We start from the raw sequence: 19,394 nt of genomic DNA, 5'->3' as shown, positions 1-19,394 counted from the left end.
CAAATAGATAGATGTCTGTGTGACTTTGGAGAAGAAGACGAAGTTGTCCTATAATATGCTTTTTTTTGTTCCTGTATCAAAAACTCCGGGTTCCGTATTATTATAGCGGGTGGTTCCTCTCCTCAGGTCGCCATGGAGAAGCTACACATAACGGGGAACACTGTGTAACGTTTCCGAAAACCTCCGCGAAGGGACCGCTTGATATCCCGTCATTCGTCGGAGGAGCGTCCTCTCTCTCTCTCTCTCTCTCTCTCTCTCTCTCTCTCTCTCTCTCTCTCTCTCTCTCTCTCCTCTCTCTCTCTCTTCTCTCTCTCTCCCCCCCCCCCCCCCCCCCCCGAGCATCCGACCCGAACCGTCTCTCGCATGAGCCACCGGGGGAGGAGGAGGACGACGACCGGGCGGTGATTCAGGATGAGGATGCCCAGAGTGGGACGCCTGTTCCTGGCGACTTGCCTCGGGTCGCTCTTCATCCTCGTCTTGTACTTCCAGAGCGTCACTAAGCAGGTAGGGAGTCGCTCCGCTCCGCGCAGGGCATATTGAGGGGGAGTTCAGTAGAAATAACAAGCCACACACAAGATTTAAACTTGTCACTGGCAAACTTCCATTCTAAATCTTTAGATTCTACTGTCGCCTGAATGGTAAACTTATTATAACTAATTTAAATAATGGGCCTGTGGTGTTTTGGGGACACACAGGGTCCCTGCATGTGTCCACTTGGTTCAATAGTCTACTGCTGCTATACACTAATTAATGAGTCAATAGCCTATTGCCTGCTATTCTTTTCAACTCACGCATGCTCTTCAGTTCAATTAGCAACATGGCTTTGTGTGTGTGTGTGTGTGTGTGTGTGTGTGTGTGTGCGCGCGCGCGCTCGACTGTACGTGCGTGCATGTGCGATAGAGAAGAGAGGGCGAGGGGGAGGGGACGTGTCTCAATATGAAAGAGGGAGGGAGAGAGGAGAGAATGCGTGATGCCCCAGTATGAATCAGCTTACTGTGAACAGTGGAATGTTTCAAAACCCCCTCCAGGAGACCCCCTCCTCTACCTTTTCAACCCAGCCTCCCTCCTCCTGTCCTCTCCTCACCCCTCCTCTCCTCTCCTCTCTCCTCCTCTCCCCTCCAACCCTCTCTCCTCCTCTCCTCTCTCCTCCTCTCCCCTCCAACCCTCTCTCCACTCCTCTCCTTTCATCACCTCTCTCTTGTCGTAAGCTTTCCTGCCCTCCTCACCTCTCCTCTCCTCACCTCTCCTCTTTTATCCCCTCCTCTCCTCTCATGTGCAGTCAGTCTGGAGTGGACATAGCAACATGGATCAGCCACAGGGGACTGCAGTGTTGGAAGAGAGAGAGATGAGAGAGAGAGAGAGAGAGAGAGAGAGAGAGAGAGAGAGAGAGAGAGAGGAGAGAGAGAGAGAGAGAGAGAGAGAGAGAGAGAGAGAGAGAGAGAGAGAGAGAGAGAGAGAGGAGAGAGAGAGAGAAGAGAGAGAGAGAGGAGAGAGAGAGGAGAGAGAGAGAGAGAGAGAGAGAGAGAGAGAGAGAATGGATGATTTATGAACCCATGCAAGTGGTTAATTAGAGGAGAAAGACTAATGATTAGGCAACTCTGTGGAAGGATGAGAAAGAGAGAGTAGGGAAGAGACAGAGAAAGCAAGAGTAGGGAAGAGACAGATAGTAGGGAAGAGAGGGAGTAGGGCAGAGGGAGAGAAAGAGAGAGTATAGTAGAGAGAGAGAAAGAGAGTAGGGAAGAGAGGGAGTAGGGGAGAGAGAGACATACTAGGTGAGAGAGAGAAAGAGAGAGTAGGGGAGATAGAAAGATAGAAAGAGACACAGCTGAGCGAGAGAGAATGGGTGGAGGAGGAGAGAGAGGGAGTAGGGAGAGAGAGACATACTAGGGGAGAGAGAGAAAGAGAGTAGGAGAGCGAGAGAGAGAGAGAGATGAGAGAGTGGGTAGGGGAGAGAGAGAGAAAGAGTGTAGGGGAGAGAGAGAAAGATAGAGTAGGAGAGCGAAAGAGAGTGAGTAGGGGGAAATAGTAGGGAGAGAGTAGGGGAGAGAGAGAAAGAAAAAGAGAGTAGGGGAGAGAGAAATAAATAATAGGGGCGAGAGCAGAAAGAGAGAGTAGGGGAGAGAAAGAGAGGCAGGATGATGAAAGTGAGTGGTGTGTTCTGGGAGGAGGGGGTGATGGGGGATAAAGATGATGAGTGGGCAGTTGTGGGAGGGAGATAGAATGGGGAGGGGGAGATAGGGCGATGAGAGTTCAGGGTTGTCCCTACATGTTAAACTGTGATGAGTCCCACCTGAGAGCAAGGCTCTGTGATGACATCACATGTGCACTCCAAAAAAATCGCTATTTTAGTGAGTCTTACAATATATATTTTTTCCCCTTGTTTAGATTGAAGACCTTGACAGAAGCTCAGTTGTAATTGCATTTGTATTTTCAGCCCACTTGTTAAAATAATAAACTACGATTTTAAAGGTGCTATAGATAACATTCAGCCACTAGATGTCGCACTAGAGCATCGGCATGTAATTTATCCAATCAGGTCCATGACAGCGTTCCACTTGGATAAATGTGAAGTAGGGAGGGGATACACGCCTGTAATATGTAAACAACAACATACATTTTGGACCCGCAAATTTTTTTTCAATGATAAATTAATGAATCAATAATTGTTTGGGGGGGGGGGTGAAAGCAATACTTTATTCCACACCTTTCTAAAAGCTCTGTGGATGTATTATTGTTTTTAAATTACTCTACATAAAAATGTTAACTATTGCACCTTTAAGACTCATGTTTCGCAGTGCTCCTGAATTGAACACGTCCAGGGGAGTGGCTTCAGGAGGAGGGAGGGTTTTCACTATGCACTTATATATGAGAACTGTGCAGTAGAATCCACCCGCCTTGTACCGACTGGCAAAGGAGCCATTAGGCGCTAAGTCCCTCGCTCAGGTGCACGTTGTCAGTTTTTTATGGAGGGTTTGGGAGAGCGTCTCTTATCTCCTCAGAGTTCGCTCACACTCTCCCTGCTGTTCCAAGGAAAGGAATGAGTAGTGATTGACGGTGGCTGTGCTCCTGCCTGCTGTTTCCTAAACCGTGGCGCAGATCGGGTCACAAGCCTGTTTTCTTTTCTTTTTGGGGTCTCCACCCCAGATGACAGGAGTGTAGGGGAGAATGTTTTCAGTAGGCTGGGCCCCCTGGGGAATAGTACACACTTCAAATGGTAGTCCTCTGGATGACAAACAGCTGAGAAACCCCTGCTTTGAATAGAACAGTGTTCCTACCTTTTACTGGTTGTTTAGTATTTATTTTTTCCATTGAAAGAAAAGTCTTATTGGTGCCATACAGAACCTTTTTTCATCAGAGTCTGATGGTAATGCCCCCATTTGTGGTTCTGCTTAGAGAGAACTGAGAAAAAGAAACACGAGGTAAGAGGTCTAGAGTCAGTCAAGGGGACCTAACATTAAGTTTAAGTGCCAGGATATTTAAGAGTAGCCTATATAAAATAATGGTGGTACTGCATGCAACACACGTGCAACACATATCAAATAGATTTGTCACAATTAGTTGGACATTTGAGAGTTAAGCTATATGCTGTCATTAAATTTGACTCATCTCTGGGAACAACAATGACTAAAGCAATGCCAATCCAATTTCTTTCATTAAAGTTTTAACAGATAGATAGATAGACAGACAGACAGACAGACAGACAGACAGACAGACAGACAGACAGACAGACAGACAGACAGACAGACAGACAGACAGACAGACAGACAGACAGACAGACAGACAGACAGACAGACAGACAGACAGACAGACAGACAGACAGACAGGTAGGTAAATATATATATATGTAGGTAAATGTATGTAGCTAGGTAGGTAGTTAGGTATTCTGAGGACACAGACAAACAGTGACAGGTAAACAGACCACAACATGATCAAGTCAGTAAGAGAGACAACCATGACCACCTCATCCTGCTGATCCTACAAGCTTCAACAGAGACGTATCATACATTAGGGTGATTAGACTGATTACCAGTTCTGTTATAGATAACAGTAATTACTGGTTAGTTGATAGTAATTGCCTGTTGTTACACATAATATTGCATTATTATTACACATTATGTAGGCTACTTTCCATGGTGTCTGGAAAGTTCCTCTATTTGCCTCCATATTGGTTTGCTTTGATGCAGTGGGAGTGCACAGAGACAGAGTTCCCCTTTCACTTAAATAACTGAAGTAGTTACCACATCAGGTAGAATCCACTGTTGAATACCTGAGTCAGATTCCACCACCGTAGTGTTCATGTTTTGAAACAGGCTATATATGTTTGCTCATTGAAATGCTTTCATAACGATCTAAGCAGATAAAGATGGTGGTGAAGTGCATGAGGTGAATATACTACATTTGTTTTGTTCCAGTACATTTACAACTTTATTGTTTTAAAATGAATATACCTTTATTTAACCAGCTGAGTTCCGTTGAGATTATAAAATCTCTTTTTACAGGTAGTCCTGGTCAGGATACCAGCAATACAGTGTACAACATTAAAAAACACACACACACACACACATACATACATATACATACATACATCCAGGGCCGCCTGGGAGAAATGCGAGGCCCTGTGCGAGATTTAAACGGCATGATACAGTCAACATATAGCAAGAGAGAGAGCGAGAGAGCGCTCCTGTTCTACAGTCAATATACAGTGTTATCGCTGCACAGACCCGGCAATGCCCCTGACCCTTCACCAGAGCAAGGCCAGAGAGAGAGAGAGAGAGAGACACATTGGAAAGAAACAACCCAAAACCAGAGCAAATTGAAATGCTATTTGGCCCTAAACAGAGAGTACACAGTGGCAGAATACCTGAGCACTGTGACTGACCCAATACTAAGAAGATCCTTGACTAGGTACAGACTCAGCGAGCACAGCCTAGCCATCGAGAAAGGCCGCCATAGGCAGACCTGGCTCCCAAGCGAAGACAGACCCACTGCACACAAGATGAGGTGGAAACCGAGCTCCACTTCTTAACAACCTGCCCACTATACCAAGACATACTTCCCACAAATTGCAAACACCCAAAGAGACTTTGAAAACATAGACAATAACTCAAAACTCCCATACCTACTGGGAAAAATACAAGAATGTGAAATAAAGCCCATTTGAATTGAAGAGAGAGAGAGATAGATAGAGCATGTCTGTGTGTGTTAGAAAGAGAGAGATAGAGAGAGAGCATGTCTGTTTGTGTGTGTGTGTTAGAGAGAGAGCATGTATATGTGTGTTAGAAAGAGAGAGAAATATATAGAGAGAGAGCATGTCATTTTGTGTGTTAGAGAGAGATATAGAGCATGTCTGTGTGTGTTAGAAAGAGAGAGAGAGAGAGCATGTGTGTTTGTGTGTTAGATAGAGAGAGCATGTCTGTGTGTGTGTGTTAGAGAGAGAGCATGTATGAGAGAGATAAGCAAAGATGAGCCCCTAAAGGATATTCAACTTTTAATGGGAAAACAAAACAGAAGGAAAAGATAACTTCACAAAGGCAACATGAATATACATAGATCCAAAAGGACAAAGATCAACACTTAAATCCAAAGAGAAGAGGGTCTATACCAGAGAAAACAAAGTAGCAAGGAATGGCCGACATCAGCTAAATAGACTAACTGCAAATAGAGTAGCCAGGTACTGACACCAGGCCACACACCGTTAGCTACTACAACAGCTAGCCGGCCCGTTTGGCTCAATATAACGTTAGCTAGCCGGCCCGCTTTGGCTCAATATAACATTAGCTACAACAGCTAGCCGGCCCGTTTGGCTCCCGAGAGAGAGAGAGAGAGATATCCACGGCGGGAATAGAATAGAGTGCATTAAAAACTCACCAAACGTCCAAGAGGATGGAGACAACCGCGTGGAGTTGACGAAGTTCATCTGCCGAATGACCGTCCTCTTCATCTTGGCATAACAATGCTGCACGCGCTCTCTCTAGGTTAGCTAACGCTAGTTAGCCTTTAGCTAAGCTAGCTACTAGCCGACATCATCATGGCTATCCCGACTGAACCACACGTTAGCACTCGATATTATAATGTAGCTAAAGCTAACTAGCTGTCCCTGCCTTTAGCTAAGCCGACATGGCTAGCCTGACTGAACTGTCTAACATGCAACAACTTTCATCTTCAGTCCATCTGCCGAATGACCGTCCTCTTCCTCTTGGCTGGCATAACTAAGCATAACCTCCATAGCTGCATGCGCGAAATAGTCAAACGCAGCTGACGCACGCCGGCGTACACATGATGTAACCCCTCCCTTCGTTGAAACCAATAGTATGTCTGCTGCAGAGCCCCAGAGCTCCAATAGTGAGTATGTCTGCTGCAGAGCCGCAGAGCCAGGAACAAGTCACACACATTCTACAAACATGTCTAATGTGAAATATATAAGCATATAAGCAAAACTAGATTTTAGGTCTGTGATGAAAAAGGGCCTCGCGGGAAGGGGGGCCTCGCAAAAAAAAAAAAATAATAAAAAAAAAAAAAAAAAAAAAAAAAAAAACCTGAGGCGGCCCTGCATACATACATACATACATACATACATACATACATACATACATACATACATACATACATACATACATACATACATACATACATACATACATACATACATACATACATACATACATACATACATACATACAGTAGCAACTCACAGAATCACATGCCTAAAAAGACAGACAAGAGGAAATTCAATCTGCCTCCAAACCCTTTACTACATCTTTGAACATCCTAATTTGAATCAGTCCATCTAGCTGCAAATCTGTCTGCAAGTGGTTCCGGAACACAGAGGCCTGTTTGCCAAGTTCAGTTTGAACCGTAGAGACTAGTTCTTACTAGTTTTATGTGAGATATACCTATAAACCATTCTAACTAGTTTAATGTGAGATATATCTAAAAACCATATTTAATTACTAGTTTAATGTCAGATATAGTACAAACCATTCTTACTAGTTATATGTGAGATATACCTACAAACCATTCTTACTAGTTTTATGTAATATACTATATACAAAACCATTCTTACTAGTTTAATGTGAGATATACTGTACATACAATATTTGCTATGTCAGATATACCTACAGTACAAACAGGGCACGAAATTATAGCCCGCCAAGCGCCATTAGCGGGCAGATTTTACGTTTGGCAAGTGAGACTGAGAGGTCTGCCCGCACTCATGTAAACAGAGGCTATTGCCTCGGACAGTCACTGTGACGTTAGTCTAGTCAGTGGGACCTCCGTGAGCTAACGTTAGCTACCGTTACAAAATGACCCAGTCAACTATTCACTTTTAGTTTAATACATGAGGCATTGTGTAACGTTATCCAGCCGGCTAGCTACTGATAGCTCCTGATATCAACAAATGCTCCAGCAATAGTCTAGTGCATAATACCTCCGTTGGCTAGGTAGCTCACATTAGCTCACGTTAGCTCACTAGTCACTACGAAATGTCCCAGTAAACTAAATAGTTCACTGAGGCGTTGTCTTAACGTTATCTAGCAGTAGCTACAGATAGCTCCTGATATCAATGTCTTATAACATGCGTATTCGAGCCCCTGGCTTCCATCGCATGAGGGCATGCTGAATAGGGTCCAGCTGCAGCGCCGGAGAATCCTTGCATGCTGAATGTAGAGTATAGGGTCCAGCTGCAGCGCCGGAGAATCCTTGCTGGAGCTGGAGGCTACTCGAGTATACACACAGACAGTGGAGCTGTTTGCAGATAGCGAGCATTTTGACTTGTTGCGTGGTGGCGATGTCTCGCAGATAATACAACTACAAGTATGATTATATAATATATATATTTTATTTAAAAAGAAATATATATATGCTTGGTGGGTAGATTTTTCTCATCTACCCGCCACTGGCCGGTGAGTCAAAAAGTTAATTTCGTGCCCTGAGTACAAACCATACTTACTAGTTTTATGTGAAATACACCTACACACCATACTTACTAGTTTTACTGTATGTGAGATATACCTACACACCATTATTACTAGTTTTATGTGAGATATATACCTACAAACCATTCTTACTAGTTGTATGTGAAATATACCTACAAACCATACTTACTAGTTTTATGTGAGATATACCAACAAACCATTCTTACTAGTTGTATGTGAAATATACCTACAAACCATACTTATTAGTTGTATGTGAAATATACCTACAAACCATTCTTACTAGTTATATGTGAGATATACCTACAAACCATATTTACTAGTTTTACAAAAGTAGGAGCGAATTAGACCGGGGATGGACTTATGAATAAAAATATGTGCCAATGAGTGAGCCTGCATGAGGCCAGTGAAGGCCACTGAACCCTGGCAAAAAGGGTGGGTGCACCACTGGTGAGTGAGAGCTGTGCAGCCTGTGACAAACCTCAGAGCACTGTGGTGCACAGTATCCAGCCAATGCAAACATTGGGCAGAGGCGTGCAACAACTGAGATTGACACTTTAGTGCCCCCACTTGAACCCACCCCTCTCCTCTCCACTAGCCGGATCGCTGTATTCCCATAACTGCCCGTCTTGTCTGGGCCTGTCTCGTCCTCTTTACAGCCTCACCATTAGCGTTGTGGGCCCACATGAAAGACACGCCGGAGCCCCACCAGGAAGAGCCTCATGTCAACAACGCAGGCTTTCTTTAATTACACTGCAATCACTACAGACAGGGTGGGGAGCCAAGACGAAAAAACCAAAACCAAACCCCTGTGTTTCATCTATTCTGTTCTGGTTTTTCATCCGCTTTCATCCCATGATGTACTGTAGGGCCCGGGGCGACGCGGCCAGAACGTCATCGCATGATACTTACTTCTTACGTTTTGACAGTATATTTGAATTTATTGAAAGGGTAGCCCCCCTTGAGATGTAGTGTCTCATTGTCAAGGAGATGTAGACACAAATGCAAAATTATAAAACACATTCAGACAAAAACAAACGTTACATTTAACATACAGTAGACACTGCAAATACACAGACAGTTTAGCCCACCCTCTCCCACCCTCTCCCACCCGCACCACTCAAGCCCTCAGCTGTTGGACAAGAATACTGGGCTACAATGACCCGGATGATAAATCCATTACATCAGCGTGGAGAGCAATTGGAGCAGTTTGTCCTCAGCTGTTGTGGCTGATTTAAAAATCTCTAAACAGTTCTGCACATATTAATTTAGTTTGACAAGTTATTGGGAGGAAATTAGTTAGAATATATGCCATCGGGGACATTGAATCATTGTGTTGTGTTAATTACAGCTCTGTGAAATGATGGTGGCCATATTCTAACTCGTTTACTCTCAATAACTTGTCAAACTAAATTAATATGTGCAGATTACTGTTTAGAGATTTTTAATGTGCATGTGATTATGTGTAAATCAGCCAGAACAGCTGAGGACAAACTGCTCCAATTGCTCTCCACGCCGATGTAATGGATTTATCATCCGGGTCATTGTAGCCCTGCCGTATTCTTGTCCAACAGCTGAGGGCTGAGTGGTGCGGGTGGGAGAGGGTGGGAGAGGGTGGGCTAAGCTAAATGAATGTGTCAAACTAAATGAATGTGTGCAAAACCTTTTTGGATGTGTGTGAGATTATGTGCAAAATAAACGTGTGTTGTTTTTTGATGTTTTAAGGTTCAGAACTCTGTCTCTGTATCAGTGGGAAAAGTGGTATTGGCTCATCCCTAGTAAAAGTAAGGAACTATTCAGTAACCCTTGACCTGTGTGTGGCGTATTGTGTAAAGGAACTGGGGAAAAAGTCCTTGTAATTACTAGGAATGTCTGCAAAAGTAAACCTGATTCAGCTGGATGTATATGGGCTATTAAGTCAGTCCAGTGTCATTTCTAACCGCCCTGGCTATTTACGTTCCCGACATGTATCAAGGAAAATGTTGTGGTAAACCGACTATGGCCGTGTTTAAGCCTAATTGCCGGAGGAGGCCAATGCGAGATGCGAGAGAAGTGGTTCATCAACCTGGCTAACATCGCTGACGCCGTCAGGACAGTTTTCTGTGTTGTTTCTGGACAGATGATTACGGGTTCCCATTGTTCAGAGGCCTCCGAACAAGCACGTCGCTGTACTTCTGGCATCCCAGGTGGATGTGTGCATTCCAGTCCAGGGTTAGGTTTCCTATTAGGACCACGCAACCTTTAAAACCTTAACACGCTGTGAAAAACCCAGGGTGTTTTTCCACATCAAACGACCTGTATGAACATTTCTTGTCACGCCGCTGGAAAATGTGTGCACACCCCCAGCGGGTTCAGAAGGGCACAGTTATGCAGAATCACCATAGACTTAGCTTGATCTTGAATATATCCTTTAGTGATCCCCTTGGGGAAATTTCGACGTCATAGCAGCATGGGGGAGGGGTTGAGGGGGAGGTACAGGTATGGGCAGGGTAGTAGTAGAAATACATAAATATAGGCAAGAAAAATGTAATCTGAATATAAAAATATGAGACAAATAAAGAATGTAAACAAAGGTGCAGATGAGGGTCTGTATGCCCTATCGGTCATAATATATCTTACAAATGCGGAGCTAATGATGCTAATGATGGAGCATCGCCGTCGGTTGTGTGATAGTAAAGGGCTAACCTTCTGTATTGTCACAGTGAAAGGGTTAACCGGCTGTCGTGTGGCAGTGAAAGTCAGACACACATAGTGGACAGACAGATTAGTGTAGTGTATCCCTAGCATAAAGCATTAGTCCTCCTGGGCGACTCCAGGTGAAATACTTTCCTCTCGTTGTCGTCTCGTCGTCGAGGAGGGGGGAAATCCCCCCAAACGGCCAGAAGCAATTGGGATTTACGTACCGTATGTGACGGAAGGGAGCACTTGCATTTTTCTCCATTCCCTCATTTCTCCTCCCTTTCCACAAACAATATAAAAATGTGAGCCTCCAGCATGCAGTTCATCCCACAATCCATGCAGAATCGAACAGAAGTATGACTACTGTGACAGACTCTGGGGTGGGGTGTATTGAGCTGTCACCAGATTGGAATTAATAAAATACACACAGCGAGGATCTCCTTCCAAACATTATACACAACGTCATACACAGCATTGGGTTACGCACACTGTACAGCAATCTCCTCCTCTTCTCTATATCTCTCCAGTTTGTTTATTTGAAGTTTGTCATTTCCTGTTGCCAATGAGTAATCATTATAAATATTATATACTAATACATAAAATAATATAAAATAATACATCCACAGAGCTTTTAATAAATGTATTGCTTTCCCCCACCAAAAAAAGTACTGTCCAAATGTATGTTGTTGTTTATACTTGTTGTTTATACTGCCCATTTCCCCACGTGGAATGCACCTGATTGGTTAAATGACATGTTGGTGCTCCAGTGGCTGAATGTTATCTATAGCACCTTTAATATATTATGAACATGAAAAAACAAGGCTTATTTGTATGAAAAGTCCAGTATACAATCCCTTAGGCCCTATTCCTCGTACCTGGTTCAACTAAGTCGATCAAAAGTCCCATTATCCAGATTCAATTAACCCAATGTTTGAATCCGCGCTTTCCCTGTTCCTCGAACGCTGATTCAGTCTTGTTAATTCGAACCAGACTTGATACTCAGGATAATTGCGCGCGGCCGCCTCAGCTGAAAAGACAGCAGATGTCGATCGCAGAAATCCTGATTTTCTAACGGCATTGATTGATTGATTGATTTAAAACTTTATTAACAGATTGCAGAATGGGTACAATACAGTACGGCTCAATAGCCTCGCAGACAAGTTAAATGCATATCTATAGGCTAATTTTAAGTCCCTCATTACCCCAATCAATCAGATTATATTTCTTTAAATGTGCCTGCTGGCAGTAGGCTTAATGGAATGAATAATCGAATGAGATATTGCTAGCGAAAATAATTAGTTCAACTCTTTCAGAATAAGTAGATACAAACAAGCCCAAAGAGTATCTAATTGATACAAATTAATAGATACTTATGAGGATATCTGTACTGTATGTGCTCGGCTTAGGTATCATGTACTTTATATATAAATACCTGGTTCCCAAAATTGTCAAGGCGTGACCCGAAATAACGGTGTCAGAGAGGCTTGGAGGGAGGCTATACAGTTTCACTATTAATCAGGTTTTAATCTGTTTCGGACATGCATTTAATTGATTAACCTTTGGTTTATACCAGTGACACCTCATGTTCATCATCAGATAACACTAACAGTGCTTGAACAGATAGATGCATTTTCTCAAATTCATTAATGTCAACAGCTCATTCAATTTCTCAAATCCGTCAAACAGCGCATCTCATCAGACATTTTAATCACAGTTACAATATCACAATAACGTGTGAGTGACAGTGATACAATTAAACAATCCACAGATTCAGATTCCTCTTAATTTATAATCCATAGTCCATAAAGACGGTTCAATTTATGCTTGAATGAAACCCAATCCGGGCGCTCCGTTAAGAAAATACATCCACAGCCGAGAATATGAAACTAATCAGAGCCAAACGCCCGATAGGTTTCATTCATTAAAAATATCCCAGCGGGATTCACATTTGCAATGCTCCGCATTATTAAAATAACCACTTGTGTGTCGCGACGTGCCAGCGCCATATCCGTATAAATATGACGTGCATTATTTAGGACAAAGTAAATCTATAGGCTGAATATGATTTATTATCAGCATTTTAGGTCTATTATTTACATTTCAAAAGCCCCCTCTATAAAAACTAAGCACAAAAACGTAATTCAGAATGGTATAATGGGATCTAGACTGTGAGAATTATTTCAGGAAGCGAGCTGCATTTCTTTGTGAGGGTGTGGCCATGCAGGTTATCCAACTGAACTAAACCCTGCCCTCGACCAGGTTCAAACTTTCTGATCTGAAAATCCGACGTTGTGGAACGGAAAGGTCTGGCTTAAGTCAAGCTATGCTGAAAATGATCCGGCTAACTCAGTTAGCCAGGTACGAGGAACAGGGCCGGTCTTTAAGCATCAACAGCATCTAATCTATTTTTCACAGTTGCATACAAGCCATGGTCTAAAACTTCAACCACGGTTTGATGGTATCTTGGTATATTTTTATCTCAGTTGAGTTAGACTCACTCTATATCTCTCTTCTGCAATGGAGCAGTGCGCTATCACTATCAAAGCTAGTTCAGTCCTGTCTCGTGATTTCATGATAACGCCAAGCCCTCTGGAGCCAAGTGATGAATGATGTCTTGAAGCAAGGGGGGGGTGATTCGCTGTGTGAACCACTGTACACAGAGATGCATGCTACTGTAGGACAACTAGGGTTGAGTGGTAACAGATCGGATGTTTAGTTTAGTTATGTTTAATAGCGTTTAAAGGACAACAACATTTGGGGAAATTGACTTATTCGGCATCTTCCCCAGAGTCAGACGAGCAGTTTGATTGAATTGATTGCATCTCTTTGTGTCCAGTAGACCCAGAGAGAGAGGTCCAGGTGCATGATGCTAGTCTAGCTTAGCAGTTAGCACCACCACTGGAAGCAGTAGGGAGCAGCTAGCCTACTGAGAACACCACCTACATCTTCAACTCAAACAACTAAGCGCAACCCCTTAAACCCCTTAAGCGCAACGGACTTTAAGCCAATGTACCGAGCCCGAATAGAAGATTGACATACAGTGTTGAGCTGTATCTCAGATGATTTCTTAGGGTGTCAGCTTTCAGATGACATGGCATCTTTGGCTGACCTTTTTCATCCATACATTCCCGTTTTATACCGTGGTGAATATAAGTATGGTTTTAGGGTAATTCATGGGAGGCTGGTAATAGCTGGTAATATACTAAATTATTTGGCGTTCCGTCCCTACACATGCTACAATAAAAAAATCTAATGCATATGATAGGTATTATGTTCCATCATGAATGCATGAAAGGGTGGGGGGGTTATGCTTTGATCGTCACCAATGGAATACGTTATGGACTAGCGTTACACACATACGCTCGGATCGCAATGAAGGCATGCTTTGATCAACGCAAGATTGATATCATATAGCCCTTACCTTGACTAGGATGTGTCCCAAAAAGAATATTCCAATTATCTGATCGGGAGTCCCAGTATTGGTGTCGATCGTGTCGCCAACATACTGTAATCCGCCATACATCATCCATCTGGAGCATTTGACGCTCATCAAGCCGATCGGGACAACCGCTCCCCTTGCCCGACATGGAAAAGTCCGCCCCGGACCTATATAATCGACGCACAGCCCAAGACACAGAGTTTCAAAGGGTGTGCAATACTGGCCGCATCCTACCAGGCGGCGGTATTGGACTTTTGCGATCTCAGACTAATTCCCTATGATAACACCAGGCTCCCTGGATGGATAATGAATGGAAATATCGAATAAAATAAATAACAATGAAAACCCGACTTTTCTCGGGTTCGGCGATCAAGCGTCGGCGAGTTAACCCGAGATATCTCGGGTCTGGCCCCGAATGAGTTAAACTAGCCATGCCGTCTAAGAAAAGAACAAGACAAACTGCATGCAGGTTGTGAACCACCATCTGGACATATAGGCGCACACTGTGGAAGACAACGCTGTATGACGAATATCCCTCCTGCCGGTCGTTATGTCAGAAACCATATGTAGACCTTCCATAGAGATGGTGACCATTAGCCAGAGTTTTCCTCTCATGATACGATGTAGATAAATCTGCTGTCCGGATTCAAGCATCAAAAGGAGCCAGCATTAAGTGCCTGGTGGTACAGCCAATAAAAAATCTGATAAGCATCTCCTGACATCCATTAGTCCGTGCTCCGGGATACCGTGGTGATCTGATCTCATGAAGCTTCTTTTCAACAAGACCAGGGGTTCTTAAACTTTATTAGACACATGATATATTTTGTGTGGTCGTTCAAGCGGTGTAGCCTTTACACAGCGGAGGAGGAGGGCTGGCCGATGAATCCAGTTTCAGTTTAAATTACGATTTTGGCCTCCCACCATCATGAAAATAGGTTAATCAAGATAAAATTATTAGTTTAGTTTAGTTTACTCAGTTTATTTGATATGGGACAGTGCATATCAATCAACAGTTATACATCTATAAATGAATAAAAATGAAAAACTGTAAATATGCCAATGTTAGCAGGGTTGCTAGTTTTCAGTTGTAGTCCCTGGGCTAGATGTTTAAGCCAGAAAAGAAACAGAAAAATAGAAGGTGATGACAGTAGCCATGTTGATTTTACTCAGATATGGGGGCACTTTTGACTCAGAGCTTTAAGCCCTACATTAGAATAAAACTCATTTGAATGTAATAGTGCAAAAAAAATGTGGACGAGCCCACACATTTGCCTCCTAAAAGTACTGCTTAGGGAGACAGTGAGATCATTGGAATATCACAATGTAGAACATTATGTTTTATGGGGGAAGTTTTGTCCTGGGACCAAGGTTCCTGAAATCGTATTGGTTCTCCTGTCATGTTGGGACCCACCCGATACAAGAACGCCCTCGACCCATTTTGGATTCCAAAACACAGTTAATACAAAAGTAAACATTAACTTAGACTCATCGCAGGTTTGAACCCTTTGTACTCTCAGGTAGATATGAACAGAACACACACACACGTGCTGTATCAGTCCCACTACTTATAGTAGCTACTATGGAAGAAGTTGGATAAATATTATTGTTCTGCTCTATTATGTGAGGTCCTGCAGCTCTTAAATGGGAAAACACTGGGCTCGGCACACATGAGAAAGCTATGAGTCCCTCCTAGTAGTGATGCACCGATGTGAAAATTGTGGCCGATACCGATAACCGATATTAATATTGCTGTTCTGGCCGATACCGATATTTACCGATGTCGATATCTCTGTATAGAAAAAACTTTTTTATGATAATCAAAGAGCTATTTTCCAAAACGCATTTTTTTATTTTTTTACTTTTGTAACTTATTTTCAGAAATGACTGATATTTTGAAACTATTTAAGACCAAAACATGTAAAAAAAATTATAAAATAAAAGATTAAAAAAATATATAATAATAATCATTTTTCTTTTTTATATCGGCCCTATCTTGATATCGGAATGATACCGATGTGTAAAAAAAAATAATACCATCGGCCGATATATCGTGCATCACTACTCCTAATGACATTTCATACTCATTCTTCATACTCATTCGGTCTTATGGATAATACATTTTTTTAAGTATCGTGTTACATTTTTCAGGCATACCGGTTATGTGTCTTAAGATAATGAAATGGGTGTAGAGTCTCATAATACTCATACCCCTCCTCACACAGCATCAGTTATCCATGGTTAAGGGCTCATTCAGATCAGACAATGCAGCACCTCCCCACAGGGCAGTGCATTGGTGTGGATGGGCCAAACCCTGGCAGGACATCACCCTCATCCACCTCCACTGGCTCCCGGTCAAGTCCCATATCTCTTATAAGATCCTCATCCATACCTACAAATCCCTCCATGCCCCTGCCCCCTCCTCCACCCCTACACCTCCTCTGGAGGCTGAGGTCCTCAAACACGGGTCTGCTCTCTATCCCTCACACCTGCCTACAAACCTTTGAGCACAGAGCCTTCAGAGTGGCGGCCCCCACCCTCTGGAACTCTCTCCCAGCTGAAATGCGCTCTGCCACACCCTTGGACTCTTGTATTTTATTTTTTTTATTATTTTTTAAACAAACACATAAACAAACATGACAACACACAATAGGATATACAAATACACATATGCTCCAGCTCGTACCCCCCTCTCCCGGACCCCCCATTGGATAATCCAACCATTATAATTTGTTCCTAACCAGACACTACCATTATATGCTGGCTTTTATTCTCTCCACCACTTCTAACCACATTGCCATTTTGGATTCATTGAGACCCAAAATTCTAGCTGTTGATATTTCTTGATAAATCACATCGAGATATGTAAGAATCCAGACCTTACGGCAAATTTTTTCCGGTTGAAACCATCGTGATGCTATCAGCTTTTTAGCCACTGTGATACCGGATAAAACCAATCTCTTTAGCTGTGGAGGTACTGCATGCTCAAAGACATCATTCAGCAGTAATACAGAGGGGTGTACAGGTATATCCAGAGTTAAGAGATTTGACAATTGCTGGGTCACTTCTTTCCAAAATATCTTAACTGGTGGGCAGTCCCAGTACATGTGCATAAATGTCCCTTCGTCCCCATTTGTACATAAGGAGCATTTGGAGTCTTGTTTAAGACCCATTTTGTTCAGTCTTATAGGAGTTAAGTATGTCCTGTGAATATAGTTAAGATTGATTTGTTGATGGTCCGGGTTCCTTGATGCAAGGCGTACATTTGCCCAGGCTTCTTGCCAGTCAAAGTCTATCTCCAGGTCTGGTATATCCCTCCTCCAGACCGAGTCTAGATGTAGGGTTTCATACGAGGCCGTTAGTAATTGATGATAAAAATCTGAAACAAAACCCTTGGACTCTTAAGATTAAGACAGCCCTGTTCCTTTATTGTTTTTATTATTTATTTAACTTTTCTGTTTTCCGTTTTTCGGCAGGCAACCCCATGTGGTAATAACTGTCGGAGCCCAACGCGACTACCCCCATTATTTTTTTTTATCCACTTTTTCTCCCCATTTTCTATTTTTTCTCCCATCCCAATTTCATATATCCAATTCTTCCCTCCCCTGTCTTGAACGTTGCTAGACTATGCCTCCCACAGGTTGGTTGTAGTGAGGACAGAAGCCTTGCATCACGTGTCCCCTCCGGTACACGAGGAGGCAGCTGTCGCATCTTTTCACCTGTACAGCCTCTCAGTGGCGAGGAGTAACGCGTGGGAGGCTCACGCTGCCCCCGTCACTTCCTGCTTCCGTCGCACCGGCGTCACCAAACCGACCTGTAGGAGTCGCTGTCCACAACGTCAAATCCCCACCCACCAGCTTTCCCACCCTCTAACACTTGCCAATTGTGTTAGTATGAACGACCGGCCAGCCGGTAGCAACGCCGAGAGCTGGGCTCGAACCCAGCATCTCCTGCGTTAGAGGCGAGCGCCTTGCCCACTGCGCCAATCAGCCGCCCACGACTACCCCCATTCTAAAGAAGGGGAAACTGGTGGGTTTTGTTCCCCGTATTGTCTGATTAGATGTGAATGAGCCCTAAGTTCTCGAATTCATGTTGTCAAGCCTGTAAAGACAGGACTGATGATAGCCAAGTCTCCCCAAAGTCCAATCAGTCACAGATGAACTGTTCTTAATAACAGCTGCGATCCTTTGAGCTGCTTGCCGGTAAGACACCTGTATTTACTGTCTCGTTCTCAAACGGTGTTGGCAGAGAGAACACATTACGTTGCTGCTCTACAACTCCTTCATGTGTTTCAATGGAAAACCAAATAGCCTACTGTCCCCCCCACACTAGGATATGGTACTCAGGCAATGACGAAACTCTTTAAAGGCCAACCTCCAGCTTAAACCCTACTGATCAATTATGGGTAGTTTACATCATTGGTATATAATTTCATTATTTATTTTTTTCCATTTGACACCGGAAATGCCACTCTGAAAGAGTTAAAAAGGTCCACGCACGAATAACATGCACGCGTGAATCAAAAAAGCTTATCAAACGCCCACGTCACAACAGGACACAGGTGCATATTAATGAGCCGAATCTAATGTTGCTTTTCCACTAAAATAAAGTACTCAGTTTGTCTCCGTGTGGGGAGGCGGGGCTGCTGGTGATCAGCATGAGAGCTCCAGAAATGTCACGTGAAAAACTGCAGACCACTGATTGGTCAGAAGAGAGACGCGTCACTGTCTGGAGAGTCTGAACGAAAACAGAACGCCGCCATCTTTAATGTCTCGCGTAGGATGTCTTATGTATGTTTGCAGCACGAAACAAGTGCAATAAAAAAGGATACAGTCACTGTGTATTCTGCCTCATTTATTGATGAAACAAAACCGACATCAACACAATTTGCCACCGAGCGGAGAGTTTAGTCTGACAAAAAGATCGCTGATTAGTTACGCTTGTTGTTGGGGTTAGGGACCAGTGGTAACGTTAGTTAGCCTAATGCTAACGTTAGCAGATAGACACGAGAGGCTAGGTAACGTTAAAGCTTGTAGAATAGACACAATGAGGTAACGTTAGCGTTAGCATAATAGACACAACGAGAGTCTGGTTAATGTTGTTATTGATTGAATGAAAACTGTGTTTTACTCTGGCTTGCCAAGCTCATCATAGCCCCTTTCGTGACTGATGCACCGAGTGAATCCACAGTCACTTGCTCCTTAATAGGAAACCAACCTAGATTTACCATGAAGGACTGGTTCTGGCCGAACCGTTCGTTATACAAGTATCACAGAGACATTTCAAATGTACTCACAGTTGCACGAGGGTTTCGCACAGAGATACGGGATGGTTTGAAAGCTCTG

General features: G+C 43.3%; 1 protein-coding gene across 1 annotated transcript in view; it reads left to right on the top strand.

Annotated features, from left to right (window-relative positions):
* Nucleotides 1-348: 348 nt before the first annotated feature.
* The window catches only part of LOC311244605 (carbohydrate sulfotransferase 11-like), a 76,243-nt gene continuing 57,197 nt past the window's right edge, over nucleotides 349-19,394 (top strand). The window contains exon 1 of the mRNA XM_084334202.1: nucleotides 349-511. Within this exon, the coding sequence (XP_084190328.1) occupies nucleotides 412-511 (100 nt within the window). The 5' untranslated portion in view covers nucleotides 349-411. The remainder of the gene's footprint in view (nucleotides 512-19,394) is intronic.

The sequence above is a fragment of the Notolepis coatsorum genome (genome assembly GCF_963971535.1).
Source record: "Notolepis coatsorum genome assembly, chromosome: 17".
Lineage (NCBI taxonomy): Eukaryota > Metazoa > Chordata > Actinopteri > Aulopiformes > Paralepididae > Notolepis > Notolepis coatsorum.
Note: the sequence above shows the minus strand (reverse complement) of the source record. Positions and strands in the feature narration are given on the sequence as shown.